The sequence below is a fragment of the Mytilus trossulus genome, chromosome 13 (assembly GCF_036588685.1).
Source record: "Mytilus trossulus isolate FHL-02 chromosome 13, PNRI_Mtr1.1.1.hap1, whole genome shotgun sequence".
Lineage (NCBI taxonomy): Eukaryota > Metazoa > Mollusca > Bivalvia > Mytilida > Mytilidae > Mytilus > Mytilus trossulus.
This window is the reverse complement of record NC_086385.1, coordinates 18,311,938-18,326,597: the sequence shown is the minus strand read 5'-3', so window position 1 is coordinate 18,326,597 and position 14,660 is coordinate 18,311,938. Positions and strand designations below refer to the sequence as shown.

At 31.8% G+C, this 14,660-nt stretch overlaps 1 protein-coding gene across 1 annotated transcript in view; it reads left to right on the top strand.

The window, feature by feature from the left end:
* Positions 1 to 14,660, top strand: part of LOC134694149 (titin-like) — a 210,078-nt gene that overhangs the window by 183,673 nt on the left and 11,745 nt on the right. The window contains exons 162-184 of the mRNA XM_063555147.1: positions 247 to 570; positions 876 to 966; positions 1,187 to 1,387; positions 1,696 to 1,837; positions 2,067 to 2,266; positions 2,633 to 2,831; positions 3,671 to 3,709; positions 4,421 to 4,604; positions 5,607 to 5,897; positions 6,383 to 6,440; positions 6,695 to 6,813; positions 7,186 to 7,389; positions 7,596 to 7,895; positions 8,145 to 8,413; positions 8,862 to 8,985; positions 9,243 to 9,384; positions 9,828 to 10,003; positions 10,191 to 10,415; positions 10,717 to 10,912; positions 11,173 to 11,210; positions 12,526 to 12,918; positions 13,254 to 13,394; positions 14,585 to 14,620. Of these exons, the coding sequence (XP_063411217.1) occupies positions 247 to 570; positions 876 to 966; positions 1,187 to 1,387; positions 1,696 to 1,837; positions 2,067 to 2,266; positions 2,633 to 2,831; positions 3,671 to 3,709; positions 4,421 to 4,604; positions 5,607 to 5,897; positions 6,383 to 6,440; positions 6,695 to 6,813; positions 7,186 to 7,389; positions 7,596 to 7,895; positions 8,145 to 8,413; positions 8,862 to 8,985; positions 9,243 to 9,384; positions 9,828 to 10,003; positions 10,191 to 10,415; positions 10,717 to 10,912; positions 11,173 to 11,210; positions 12,526 to 12,918; positions 13,254 to 13,394; positions 14,585 to 14,620 (4,092 nt within the window). The remainder of the gene's footprint in view (positions 1 to 246; positions 571 to 875; positions 967 to 1,186; positions 1,388 to 1,695; positions 1,838 to 2,066; positions 2,267 to 2,632; positions 2,832 to 3,670; positions 3,710 to 4,420; positions 4,605 to 5,606; positions 5,898 to 6,382; positions 6,441 to 6,694; positions 6,814 to 7,185; positions 7,390 to 7,595; positions 7,896 to 8,144; positions 8,414 to 8,861; positions 8,986 to 9,242; positions 9,385 to 9,827; positions 10,004 to 10,190; positions 10,416 to 10,716; positions 10,913 to 11,172; positions 11,211 to 12,525; positions 12,919 to 13,253; positions 13,395 to 14,584; positions 14,621 to 14,660) is intronic.

Sequence of the window (14,660 nt, the reverse complement as noted above, 5' to 3'; positions counted from 1 at the left end):
TTTTCTGGCTGCCTTGAAGACCCATTGTTGGCCTTCAGCTGTTGTCTGCTCTTTGGTCGGGTTGATGTCCATTTGACATATTCCCAATTTCCATTCTCAATTTTATATCCTATTTTGTAAGTCATTGAAACTTTTATTTTAAACTTCTAAATGTCAACTGTTTTCATGTTAAAGTACTGTCATATTCAGATATGTAAATTTGAAATATTGGAAGTTTTTTATTTACCATGCTTTACTTATTAACAGAACGTCCTGGACCACCAGAAGATAAACCAGTCATTACTGGTATCAACAAGTTTGCTATCAAGATGACCTGGAAGGAACCAGAAGACAATGGTGGTGCTCCAATCACTGGTTACATTGTGGAGAAATGTGATGTACAAACTGGAGCATGGAGACGTGCAGCAACATCTAAAACACCTTTCTCTGCTGTCGATTGTCTGGAGGAGTTTAAAGAATACAAGTTCCGTGTTTTAGCTGAGAACATGATTGGAATCAGTGAACCAGGACCTGAATCAGACGTTATCCTGACAAGAGAACAAGTACCTGATGTCGACTACGACAGCATGTGTAAGTTTTTTGACAACTGCACTTGATAATATTTTATAAAAAAAAACATTTGAGACATTTCTTTTCTAAATATATTGTATTACTAATACTTCTTAACTTCCTACATAAATCCTGAATCTCGCACTTGTATTCAGTATTGTTTTTACTTATACACTTAATAAAGATTTACAATTTATACAACAGGGGGTTGTAAACAGTTCACATCTATCCGTTATCATTTCGATAATACTTTTTTATAAGATCAAGGGAGATAACTATCTTCTTGTTTTCTTACTGATCTTTGATATATGATTTTTGTTTTTCAGACGATGCCAGCTTCAGAGGAAATAATGTGAACCCAGACCGCATTAAAGGTGACGTCCTTGGAAAATACATCATTTGTGAAGAAATTGGACGGTGAGAATTTACACTTGTTTCATAGCATTAATTTTATTCTCTATATTAACATATATACTCCTATTATTCATTGTGCAAAGAGATGGTTTTTTTTAAATTTCAGCAGTCTGTTTATTTTCCTGGCATATTTAACTCTTTGAAAAACCAATAGGAGACTTAAGTATCATTCAGAGCAACTTTCTTTTCAGCAGTGTTAATATTTTGTTTTATGTATTTTTAGTGGAGCATTTGGTGTTGTACATCGTGCCATTGAGAGAGCTACCAATAAGAACTGGGCTGCCAAATTTATTCGCTGTAAACCACACGAAAAGGAGATTGTGAGGCATGAAATAGACATCATGAATGAACTACATCATGCTAAACTCTTACAGTTACACGAAGCCTTTGATCAGGCTGGAGAAATGGTCACCATCTTAGAATTGTAAGTTTAGATAGGAAATAGAAACACAAGAAGGGTCAAACATTGATTTTGTTTTGTTAATATTTTTATATGATGATACATGAAATAATAATAACAGGAAATACCTAAAATAGTACATTACTTCAGACCACACCAGCAACCCATTTATAAAGTTTTATTAATATAATGTAATATCAATTTGCACTAAGAACAATGTAACCGTTATCTTTGGTTTTGCCTACAAGTTTGAAGAGGTCAAAATGTATGCTGCCAAATTAGCATGATAATTCCAACAATTTTGACATTAGTATACTGTTTATACATTTCAGGTTGAGTGGTGGTGAATTGTTTGACCGACTAGTCCAGGAAGATTTTGATTTCACAGAACAGGACTGTATTACCTACATGAAACAGATTTGTGAGGGTGTCAGACACATGCATAGACAGAACATCCTACATCTTGACCTCAAAGTAAATTTTGTATTATTTTTACTAAGTTAATCAACATTAATAAAACAAAATCTTATTTTTTAGAACAATTTGACAAAAAATTTAAAATAACTTGGGCACATGTAGTAATTCCATGCATTAAAGTTAACATGCTAGTAAAAGAATTCAATTAGTTTTCCTATTTATATATTATAATCTTTTGTCTGTCCTTAAGTTGATATATTCTGATTTTCCAATTATAATTTTCCAGCCAGAGAATGTGATGTTTGTAACCAAGGACAGTAATGATCTAAAGATAATTGACTTTGGTTTGGCCCAGAAATTAGAGGAAGGAAAAACCGTCAAAGTACTCTTTGGAACAGCTGAATTCTGTGCTCCAGAAATCATCAGCTTTGAACCAGTTTCCTTCTCTACTGACATGTGGGCTCTTGGTGTTATGTCATATGTTATGTAAGTATGCCATTTGTTTAGGGACTTTCTGTTTTGAGTTTTCTTTGGAGTTCGATAATTTTGTATTTTACTTTTTCCACTGACATGTGGCCACTTGGTACTATGTCATATAGGTATATTACATTGACATATTGAGTACTTGGTGTTATTTTATGTCATGTCATGTAATTATGTGAACATTTGGTGCTTAATGTCATGTGAAGAGTAGAATGATATATAGCATAGTTACTATTGAATTAGATAAAATCTAGTATTCATAAAGTTTAATTATCACATACTTTTGCTCATATCTTGCTTCTAATTTGTTGTATCTCTGTTCCGTGTTTATTTTATACAAATCATAACCAATCTCTTTTTATTTTACAGCCTAAGTGGATATTCTCCGTTTGCTGGAGAGAATGATTTAGACACCTTTGCTAACATCACACTTGGTGACTTTGACTTTGAAGATGAGGTATGGAATGACATCTCTGAAGATGCCAAAGATTTCATCCAGAAACTAATGTTGAAGGACAAGAGCGATAGATTGACAATCGATGATGCTCTCGCTCATCCTTGGCTAAATGTAAGATCTATGTCCATTTTCTTCTTTTTATTTTTGTTTAGTTGTTGTAATTAATTCCCATCTAAATAATTAATGAGGTTCCTGATTCTTATTAATTTTAGAAAACACACTTTTCAAAACTATTATAGTTGTATCATTAAAAGCTGCTGTAGAAAAAGTGGTGTTAACGTTAGATTTAAACCACAATTATGCTTCCAATAGATTTTTTTCAAACAGCATTTGGAGAATTGATGGATTTATATATTTTATATCTGTATATTTGTTTTCTGGTCAGGAACCTCGACTGTTAGTGGGCTTTTGCTTTGTTTTAGTTTCCATCCTATCACTGCTAACTATCTCATTCATTTGTTTTCATTCTTTTTCTTACTTACTTTTTTCTATATTCTCTTACAATACTTTTATTTATTTCAACTTTTTTTTTATTCCTTTAAATATTTTTTATTTATTTTATTTCGTTTAAATATATTATATTTATTTTATTTGTTTTGACTTTATTTTCAAAGCATTTTTTTCCATACCAATACTTATATTTTTACTAATCTCAACTTACTTGTATTCTATTAAATTTTAATTCGTTCAATGTTAGAAAGCTCAAGTTTTAGCTGTTTTATTTTAAATACAAATTTAGAAAGCTTAAATTTTAAATGTTTAATTTTAAGTGCAATAGATAAATGAAACATGTTTGTAATACTTAGAAAAAGAACACATTTGCTGCATATGCTTTCATCATACTTTACATGTACTATAGAAATAGTTCTAGACATTAATACATTGACCATGTAAAGAAGTAAATAATTAGATAAAACGCTAGCATTAATATCCTGCTGCTGCTTTTTTAGCCCAGAGAACCTCAAGATGATGCCAAGACTCTCAAGCATGTGAGTATATGCTGTTATTGCGCAATTTATCAACTGTTTAAGCAACTAATTTGTAAAAATATTTATAATTATCTCCCTTTAAAATGAGTTTTTAATAAATATTTTGTTAACTTTCTAAATATTGATACAAAAACATATACATATGGTTAATACTTCTATAACAATACACACCAGTTTCTTAGTACCTATAAATGATTCTTGTCTTTGAGAATATTTGTAGGAGGTAAAATTATTGGTTATTTGAGCAACAGCACCTATTTTAAGCACTATTTTTTCAGACAGCGAGTTCATGTTTTAAAAATGCATGTTTAGAAAAGATAGAAAAAAACATTTTGGTTTTACATCTTTATGCAAATATAATTTACAATATTTCATGACACAACAAATATTTGGTTAGAGAAGAAGTACATGCATTAATTTAGTTAAAAACATATTTGTTTTAAACTTTTGATTTTGTCAATAGTTTTGAATTTCTCACAAACTACGGGATGATCTGTTTTTCACAATAAGTGAAGTTTATTATCTTTGTTTTTATGATATTTGTTAACTCAGAATACAAATATCATGAAACAAATAGTTAAACTTGAAGCTTTTTAATTCTTTACTGAATCATAGCAATGATATCGTCCAACTTTGATGTCATCACACAATAATGTCTACCAGTTTTCATTTTATCTGTTTTTTGACGAATCTTTTTAAAACTTTATGTAGGGTGCAGCCGAGAAGAAACTAACAGGCAAGAAATTGTCAACACTGCATCACAAAGACTACCATGACAAACATAGACACAAGGAAGACGACCTTGACCTACTACCCATTGGTAAACTATCCAGAAATAGCGCCATCTTCAGGAAGGAAGGAGATGATGGTGTATTTGCCAGGAATCTCGTAATGGGTAAGTTTTATGTACTTTACAAAAATTACAAATTCACCACCTTAAAACTGTCAGTTAAAAAATTGATAAAAGATATTATACCTAGCTTAAAAGAGGGGCGAAAGATACCAGAGGGACATTCAAACTCATAAGTCAAAAATAAAATGACTATGGCTAAAAAGAAAAGGACCAACAGAATTAAAATAGTACACAAAACACAACATAGAAAAGTAAAGACTGAGCAATACATACCCCACCACTGGGGGTAATCTCAGGTGTTCAGGAAGGGTAAGCAGACATTTCCTGTGGGTAATCTCAGGTGCTCAGGAAGGGTAAGCAGACATTTCCTGTGGGTAATCTCAGGTGCTCAGGAAGGGTAAGCAGACATTTCCTGTGGGTAATCTCAGGTGCTCAGGAAGGGTAAGCAGACATTTCCTGTGGGTAATCTCAGGTGCTCAGGAAGGGTAAGCAGACATTTCCTTGGGGTAATCTCAGGTGCTCAGGAAGGGTAAGCAGACATTTCCTTGGGGTAATCTCAGGTGCTCAGGAAGGGTAAGCAGACATTTCCTTGGGGTAATCTCAGGTGCTCAGGAAGGGTAAGCAGACATTTCCTTGGGGTAATCTCAGGTGCTCAGGAAGGGTAAGCAGACATTTCCTTGGGGTAATCTCAGGTGCCCAGGAAGGGTAAGGAGATAGCTCCTGCTTTACAGATTCTTAGTAGTTTTGTTGCTTTTATTGGAATTTTTGTACCAACAACACACAAAAAGAATAAAAAAATAATTCTACTGAATTGTGTATACTCATATACTTTTATTTCAAAGCTTTCCTTTATCATTTTTAAATTAAGATCAATTAAATCACATTTTTTTCTTTTTCACATGTGTGGTTTACACATCTTTTAAAAAAAAAAGAACATATTTTGAAACTTTTTGTTTAACAGATTGTACCATTGTTTTTTTTTTAGAAATATAGAAATATTTTGAAACTTTTTGTTTAACAGATTGCACCATTTCTTTTTTTTAGAAATGCCACCCCATGCTCCTGTTGTTATGGAGCCTTTGACAGATACAGATGGGTATGAAGGATCCCGTGTGGAATTAACCTGTAAGATCAGTGGGAAACCCTCGCCAAAGATCACATGGTACCTTAACGGAGATGAGATCTTAGAGGATAAGAAATATCATATGTTATACAAAGACAATTATGCTTCATTGTTAATAAATGATCTTGAAGTAGAGGATGCTGGTAAATACCGCTGTAAGGCCGTCAATGAATTCGGAGATGTGTCAACAACAGGAAAACTTAGTGTTGATGGTAGGTTTTCACTGGAAATGTATGAGTTGTTTGTGTTTTGAATCGAATAGCATTACAAAAGCTTTGATAATGTTTTTAAAAATCGAAACCTTGATAAAAATAAAAGATAAAGTCGAAACTTGGATAAAAATAAAAGATAGGTACCTTTCTTAATCAATTTATTTTAGAGTACAAGGAATTGAAGTATACATCAATCCAGAATTTCATGCAAATATTTATGCATAAAAGTCAAGACGATAATAGATATTTCAGAGCAGGAACTAGTGGGTCATTATGGCACTCCCCTTTTGGAGGTAAAATGAGAGATGTGTATATACTTTTCATAGTATAAACCACATATATATATATATTCATTCTTAAAGACATGGTAAAAAAATCCTTGCAATTGTCTCCCTGTTAAATAGAAATTTTGCTATGGCTCTTTACTTATTTCATGCAAGATACATATGATCAATATATATACATGTAAATATTTTTGATTGTAGAAAAGAAACACAGGAGAAGAAGGAAGAAACAAGAAGATGCAGCTATTGCCAAGATGCAGTAAGTTGTTTATACAAGAATTCTAATCGTGACAGAACTTTCATTATTTTTTAGGATCATTTAATAGATATATTAGACTTAAAATAAGTGAATAAGATTCTTTTATTGAACTTTATTAATTGGTTAAAATTCTGCAGAAATTCTACTTTTCTCAAAGATTTGAAATTTATAATACTCTGAAACAATCAAACAGCAATTAGTTCATATTTGGTTGATCTATAGACTATTTATACTATTATTATGTTTGATTACAGATATCCCCGACATGACTATGATACCAGTTTGTTAGACAATAGTGTGCCACCATCATTTACACTACCACTGATTGACCAAGTCAAACGTGTAGGAGAGGCACTGGAACTTACTGTCACAGGTCAGTACAAATAGTCATAGAAATACCTCTATTTATCAGTTTAACTGGAACTTACTGTCACAGGTCAGTACAAATAGTCATAGAAATACCTGTATTTATCAGTTTAACTGGAACTTACTGTCACAGGTCAGTACAAATAGTCATAGAAATACCTCTATTTATCAGTTTAACTGGAACTTACTGTCACAAGTCAGTAGAAATAGTCATTGAAATACACTGATTTATCAGTTTAACTTGAATTTCAGGAGATTTTTGTTTTCTTTTTCGAAATACTTAAAATATTATTTTGTAGATATGTTTTAGTTGTGTACTTATTCTATCCACAGCGTAGGTTTTTTTTCCTTTTTTATTGATATCCTAATTTCTTTTCAGTAACCTGTCGTCCAGAACCTGATGTGACCTGGTACCACAATGGTAAAGTGATTAAATCCTCTGAGAGATATGACTTAGAGCACATGAAGGGTGTATATCGTCTGATTATACATGAGATTGCTCCTGAAGATGCAGGACAATGGCAATGTGAGGCAGTCAACCAGTATGGAAGTTCAATGTGTTCCTGTGATGTCAAAGTCATAGGTAAGTTTGGTATAAAACAAACAAATACACAAAATATTTCATTTTTTTTAACAGCAAATCACTGCACTAAAATTGAAACCTTTTTAGATCATTCACAGATTTCAAAGAAAAAATATTTTTAAAACTAAGGTAAAATCTGCCAGGCTAAATTACTTGCTTTTATTCTGTCACCATACATAACTGTATTTATAACTTAATCATTTTAGAAATTATCCCAGAAGGAGCTGTTCCACCTAAATTCACCAAAGGATTAGAGGACACTACAATTGTAGAGGGCAACTCTGTGAGACTAGAGGTCAAGGTCAAGGGATTCCCAGAACCAGAAATAGAGTGGTACAAAGAAAGACGACAACTGTTCTCTGGACGTCATTTCACAGTCTCGACTGAAGGTGATCTCTGCATACTGACTATCAGTGATACCTACCACCAAGACACAGGCAGATACATGTGTAGAGCTGTCAATGTTGTGGGTGCTGCTACAACGGAGGCTATTCTCAGAGTACAGAGTAAGAACTTTATTGGAATTTCAAGAATGTATTTACCAGTGCTATGGTTAAATGATTGATTACTTGCTTTCAACATTATTAATTTAAATGATGAATTGAAACCCATTTCAAAACTTTTACGATTTAAGAAATATGTTTTAAACATATATACATAATAAATTTTAAGCTAATTGTTGAAGCAACACATTACATAGTTTTCACCTTATAGCATTTTTGTGATGAGGGATTATATAAATTTGTCTTTTCCAGAAGCACCAAAGGAAGATGAACTAGATTCCTTCCAATCACCATCAACCTACCAGCCAATCAAACCTGTCACAGCAGAAACCACGGAAACACCAATGAGAAGGTTCAAAATAGAAACACCACCAAACTTTACAGCCAAACTGAAGGACAAGTCAGTCTCTGTAGGAAATAGTGTTACATTCACCTGTACAGTAACAGGAATACCTAATCCTAAAGTCACATGGTACAGAGACGATCGCGAGGTCACTAAGGAGACACGATATCTCGTCAGGGTAAGTAATCCTAAAGTCACACGGTACAGAGATGATTGGGAGGTCACAAAGGAGTCATGATATCTCGTCAGGGTAAGTAATCCTAAAGTCACATGGTATAGAGATGATCCCGAGGTCACTAAGGAGTCACAATATCTCGTCAGGGTAAGTAATCCTAAAGTCACATGGTATAGAGATGATCCCGAGGTCACTAAGGTGTAACTATATCTCGTCAGGGTAGGTTATCCTTACATCGTTTGTTATTGACATATTTATAATTATATAAGGGCCCCTTCAATTTGCCATAATTTCTTTTTTCTTAAAAGTATATACATTATTATTTTCACAGCTAAGAAACAACTTTTGTTTGCCATGCTTTCATCTTAGAGAAGAGATATTAAAATATATGAATAATCAGATTGAAATTCTTTCATACTTTTTCAATGAATATTTTCCCCTTTATTTCCAGAACAAATATGGTTTGTTATCACTAGAGATCATGGATGTTACTGAGAGAGATATGGGACAATTCACATGTAAAGCTGTTAACAGTGAAGGGGAGGCAACCTGCACAGCTTCCCTAGAAGTAGTTGGTGAGTAGATTGAAGTAAAATTATCAATTTCTTTTGACAGATCAATTCTTAGTGATTTATTGTCAAACTTTTAAAGATGTACCTAGAATACAAAAAAATACTAACCATAAGAACAACATTTTTATCTGCTTAAAACAATGAAGTATTTTATTTTGTTAATTATTTTTTTTATGAAAATGATGGGGTTAAACAATCAAGCACACCACAAAGTTTTGAAAAAAAAATATATTTGTGAAGAGAAAATGTTTGTCTTTCAGCTGCTGAAAAAGAAGCAGTAAGAGAACCATTGAGTAAAAGACCCCAGTTTATTGAACCATTACATGATATTATAGTTATGGCTGGAGAGGAAGTCACATTTACTTGTAAAGCAACAGGCAACCCAAGCCCTACATTTAAATGGTAAGTTTTACTTAGACTAATTTGGCTATAGTTTACTAGAATGGAAATGTAAATAACAATTTTTTGGTTGTTTTTTTTTCCATGCAAGTATTGTATAAAGCCTGCCAAACATTTTGTCTCCAGTAAAGTTAACTTTTTTATACATTTTATTTTTTAACCTTAGGTACAGTATCATATTTTTATATCATAGCCTCAATATTTTTGATCTGCTTTCCCCTCATTCCATGCATATAAAGTATAGTGGAAATGCTTGGCATTTAATGAAAATGTTTTCCGTATATAACTTGATTTGATTTTTTAAAGTTTTTTTTATAATCAACTGCAATGAAATTACGATATTTGCCTTGATAGTTGATACCCTTTATAAAATAGACAAAATCATGGGGGATTTCAATTCTTACATGATTTGCTTCTCTAACAAACTATTATCTATTACTTTGCAGGCAGAAGGATGGTACAAACATTACTGACTCACAACGTATTTACATCGGCTCTGACAGTGATGGTGTTGCTGAGCTGGTCATCAGAAGTTCAAGAGTCAGCGACTCAGGACTCTATGGCATCATGGCTCAGAACTCATATGGACATACCAGATGTTCTGCCAGTCTCAAGGTCAAAGGTCAGTATTATTAGATGATCATTCATGTTATAAGAATTTGCTTTGCCAATTAGTCCATATCTAACTGATTCTGTTCTCACTAAAATGATACAGGTGAAATCCTTATTTGCTTTTTAACCTTAAAAGTTTGACAAAATTAGAATTATTGAATTATGTTTAAAGTCCAGTATTAAATTAATTATTTCAGCTCGATCCAGTTCCAAGTCACCACCATCAACACCAAGCTATTCTGAGGAGGAAGAATTCTCCATGGCAACAAGACTTGAACGTACATATGACAGGAAGAAACCTGTGGATATACCAGGTGGACGCCCACCACACTTCACCTTGGCCCTTCCCAAGGTCATTGAATTAGATGAAGGTGACAGGTTACATTTGGACTGCTCTGTAGAGGGCTATCCTAAACCATTCTGTAAGTAGTAATATAGAATGCTAGTTACCAATTGATTGAAATAATTAAGTTTTAGCAGAGATTGTTGCACTGGGAAAATATAATTTCATTTATTTATTTTGGTGGTTTTCAACGGTAATTTTCAGATCCTCAACTTTTGAACCTTTTCTTTCTCAAAATATAAGTCAGGGAGACATTCTGATGTATTTCTAAAATAAAAGTAAAATGAATCAAAATTTTAATAATTTTCAGAATGATTGCTTCATTGATGATTAGGATGTTATATAGACTTCATTATAATTTTCATTTTAATCTATTTCAGTAACCTGGCATAAAGGAGTACGAGATTTGAAATATGACTACAGACACAAAACAACTTCTCTCCATGGAACATATACCATAGAACTACAGGAGGTGATGTTGTCTGATGCTGGGGAGTACACAGCTAGAGCCTCTAATGCCCTCGGGGTTACTGAGGCTAAATGTGTAGTCAAAGTCAACAGAAAATCTAAATATAGGTTAGCATCAAGTGTGTTCTTCAAAATCTGTTCTGAAGAGAAAAAAAATGAAAAAAAATGTATTAAAGATCTGTTAATTCTAACTAGATACTTGTTTACAAACTCATCTTAGCTGAACTTATGGTACAAGCATTTACATTATTGAACACAGGTTTCGTTTTTAAATTGGGGGTGAGGGAGTATTTTGATACATACAATCATATGTGAAGAAGTAACTAAACTTGGTGTTTTAAATTAACAAACTGTATTTGTTCTTACAGAGAAGAAGTGCCAACAGATGAAGCATTGAAAGCTGCTGGTGAGTTCTGCCAATTCGATTCACATCTTAATTTTGTGTGCAATTTACAAAATTATTTGTTTAATAAAATCTGTGTTATCTCCCTTAAACCATAGTTTTTATCTTTATTTATATTAATATTTATTAAGAATTATGACTTTTTAACATATATTTATATTAAAGTACCTTTTTAAATTGTTTTGTATGATTTTATAAGTCCTTCAATTCACTTTTCAGGAGAATACCATGATAATAAAGGATTTGGTACATATTTTTTTTCTGCATGTTTCAATAGATTAACTTTTAAATTTAGTTGTACTATTTAAAACAAATATCACTTATCAATGTAGAATAAACTTAACATACTTGTCAGCAATGTTGAATCTCAAATGATAGAAAGTCTTTCAGTCATGAACTTGTTGTAAATTATAGAGGAAAAAACCTGGGACCAATAGATGATATATATTAGTAAAACAAAATATAACTATGCTGACAAGTATATACTGTGGATTCCTTATTTTTTCGTGGGCACCAGTTTTTGTGGAATCAGGATAAGTGACATTTGGTGGATATCTAATTTCATGGTTTTATCCAAGCCTGCATTCAAGCCTATAGAAAAAAAAAGATTTTTTATAAGCATTTGATTTCATGGTTTGCCTGAACTCATCAAATCCACGAAAAATTATTATCCAATGAATAATAATGAATCTACAGTAGTATAAATACATATTGCAGTCAATATTTGTAGAAATACTCCACACAGGGTAAATCTATGCACTGTAGAAATACTCCACTCAGGGTAAATCTATGCACTGTAGAAATACTGCACACAGAGTAAATCTATGCACTGTAGTTACAGAACCACATACATATTTTGTAAAATATATTGAAGTACTAAGCTTGCTTAGGTAGAACTTTTTTAATTATAAAGATAATGCATTCAATATAACATATACATATTAAGCATCATAGCCAGAAAACATAGAATAGTAACATTGTATAAAATAGAAATAAGTATTAGTTGTATCTGTATTTTTTTCATTTTTTTTTGTTGCTCTGTGATTTCTGACATTTTGATAATTGTTAAACAATATTGGAAGGACTCTTGGTCACTATCATTTTGTAAACTGTTTCAATATTAACCATCCATGTTGATTTTCCTCTTTGTCAGACTTTGATATCAGTTATTGTCAATAGTCGAACAATCACAAATTTTCTAGCAAGTTTTATAAACTTTTTTAAAGGAAAAACTTTCTTTGTTTGAATGTTAAATAATGTACATAGAGATACATAGAGATTCTATGAACAAGATTTGAATTATATATTTTCTTTACAGCACCATTCTTTATCAAACATCTGCCGACTGCCATGGACGTGATGGAAGGCATGAATGTACAGTATGATTGTTATGTGGAAGGGGACATAACTCTTATCAAAACAAAACAATCACAGATGAAGAAAGTAACAACACAATTCACTTCTCAAGAATTTGAAGGAAAATATAAAGACATTCCAACAATGGCCATTCCACCTATGATGATGGGTGGCGCTGGTGCCTCGTCTAAACAAATGACAAAATCTGATGCTAAACAATCGCCTAGATTTCTAGACGGACTTGAAGATCTGACCTGTCGCACAGGTAGTATAGCTACCTTAACAGTTGTAGTCGAAGCCAATCCAGAGGCTCATATTACATGGTTTAAAGATGGCAAAAGACTAATTAATTCAGGTGGGTATTCCTTATTTTATTATTTCTCATAAATTTGCCTCTGCAGTTTGAAAAAAAAACCATATCTATGGAATCCTGTTTTATGTATTCACATATTATGACAAAATAGTTGATCTGCTAGCACAATTTTTTAGAGATCAATGTTGTTAAATCTTACTAACATTGACATCAAACTATGATCAAATGAAATAGAAAGTCAAGAAACATTTCTTTTTTCCAATATATGACCTGTAATAATAAAAAAACATAATTATTTACAATTATGAGAAAGTTATTTAGAAAACATTAAATTTTAAGACTTTACATTTTATTTACCATTAATTAATTTATTTCAGACCACATAGAGATTTTCTATGAAGATGGTGAATATGTCGTAGAAATCTATGATACAGAAATCTCTGATAAAGGGCTGTATAAATGTGTGGCAAAGAATGAACACGGATCAGCTGAGACACAGTGTAAACTTACACTAAGAGGTAACAGCTCTTTACCATTACTAATAACATAATGATCATAAAATTAGGGCATACCCTGTAAATAATATGTATCTGAAGAGTAACTGTTTTCTAGGGTTGACAATCAAGATATTGTTAAATAATGATTACCAGTATAACTGATATTTACTGACATCAAACCCCCAACTCATTACAAGAAATATCCCAAGTGCAAATTGATTACTATTGTCTTCATTCTGATGTAAGTGTTAAAAACTGATAGTTTTAACAACAGGCAATCGTACCCTTGCTATGGCTACTGCTGTTGATTCCAACTATTAGTTGTTGAGTTTTGTGTTTAGATGGAGTAGACTATACATTAAATGTTACATCATGGGTTTCAGGGACCACTCTTATCCAATTAAATTCATCAGTAGATATTGATTCTAAAGACTGCTGAAAATATAGAATAAAAGCTTCCTCCAATTCATCTCACTAGATAATAGATTTTTCAATATTATTTCTCACAGTTTCTTTGTTTAACATTTTAACATTAGTTTACAATAAAATTACATAATATGCATGATTGTTAGAATATTATTGGTAATTGAGTCAATTTCGTTTATAAATGTGTTACAAATGTACTTGTATTCACAAAAGCTTTTATGTAGTATATGAGAGTAGCTGTCTTCAAATTGCCATAAATATTCCATAGAAAATTGATGTTTTTCAAAAAACAATGATTGCAAAAGCTGCATCAAAAATGGCTAAAAAGTACTTTTCCAGGATATGTAGATAGGAGAACATATACAGAATGTATATTGCAAATTTTTAGATGGCTATTGTATTAGAACTCAACTCAGCATTGTTTATTATTTACATAGTACTGTGGATTCATTATTTTTCGTTGGATATCAATTTTCATGGTTACAGATAAACCATGAATTCAAATGCTCAAAGAATCACACATTTTCTAAAGGCTTTGTATGCATAGATTTTCTAAACTTGAAAATGCAAGTTTTCCTTTATCCACGAAAATTGATACCCACGAAAATAAATGAATCCACAGTATATACTTATGTAGAATCATAGTACACAATATTATATATTTTTGACAATATACTTAGACTAACAAGCTTATATATAAAAAAATATATATGTAGTTTCAATTAATAATCACATTATTTTTGGTTAATAGTTGCATGAAGTAGAGATTTTATTTTTATTTTTAGCACCAGAAGATTTAGAAGACGATGATTTTCATTTTGGTATGCTGCTTAACTTATAGTCTTTATACACAAACTTAAC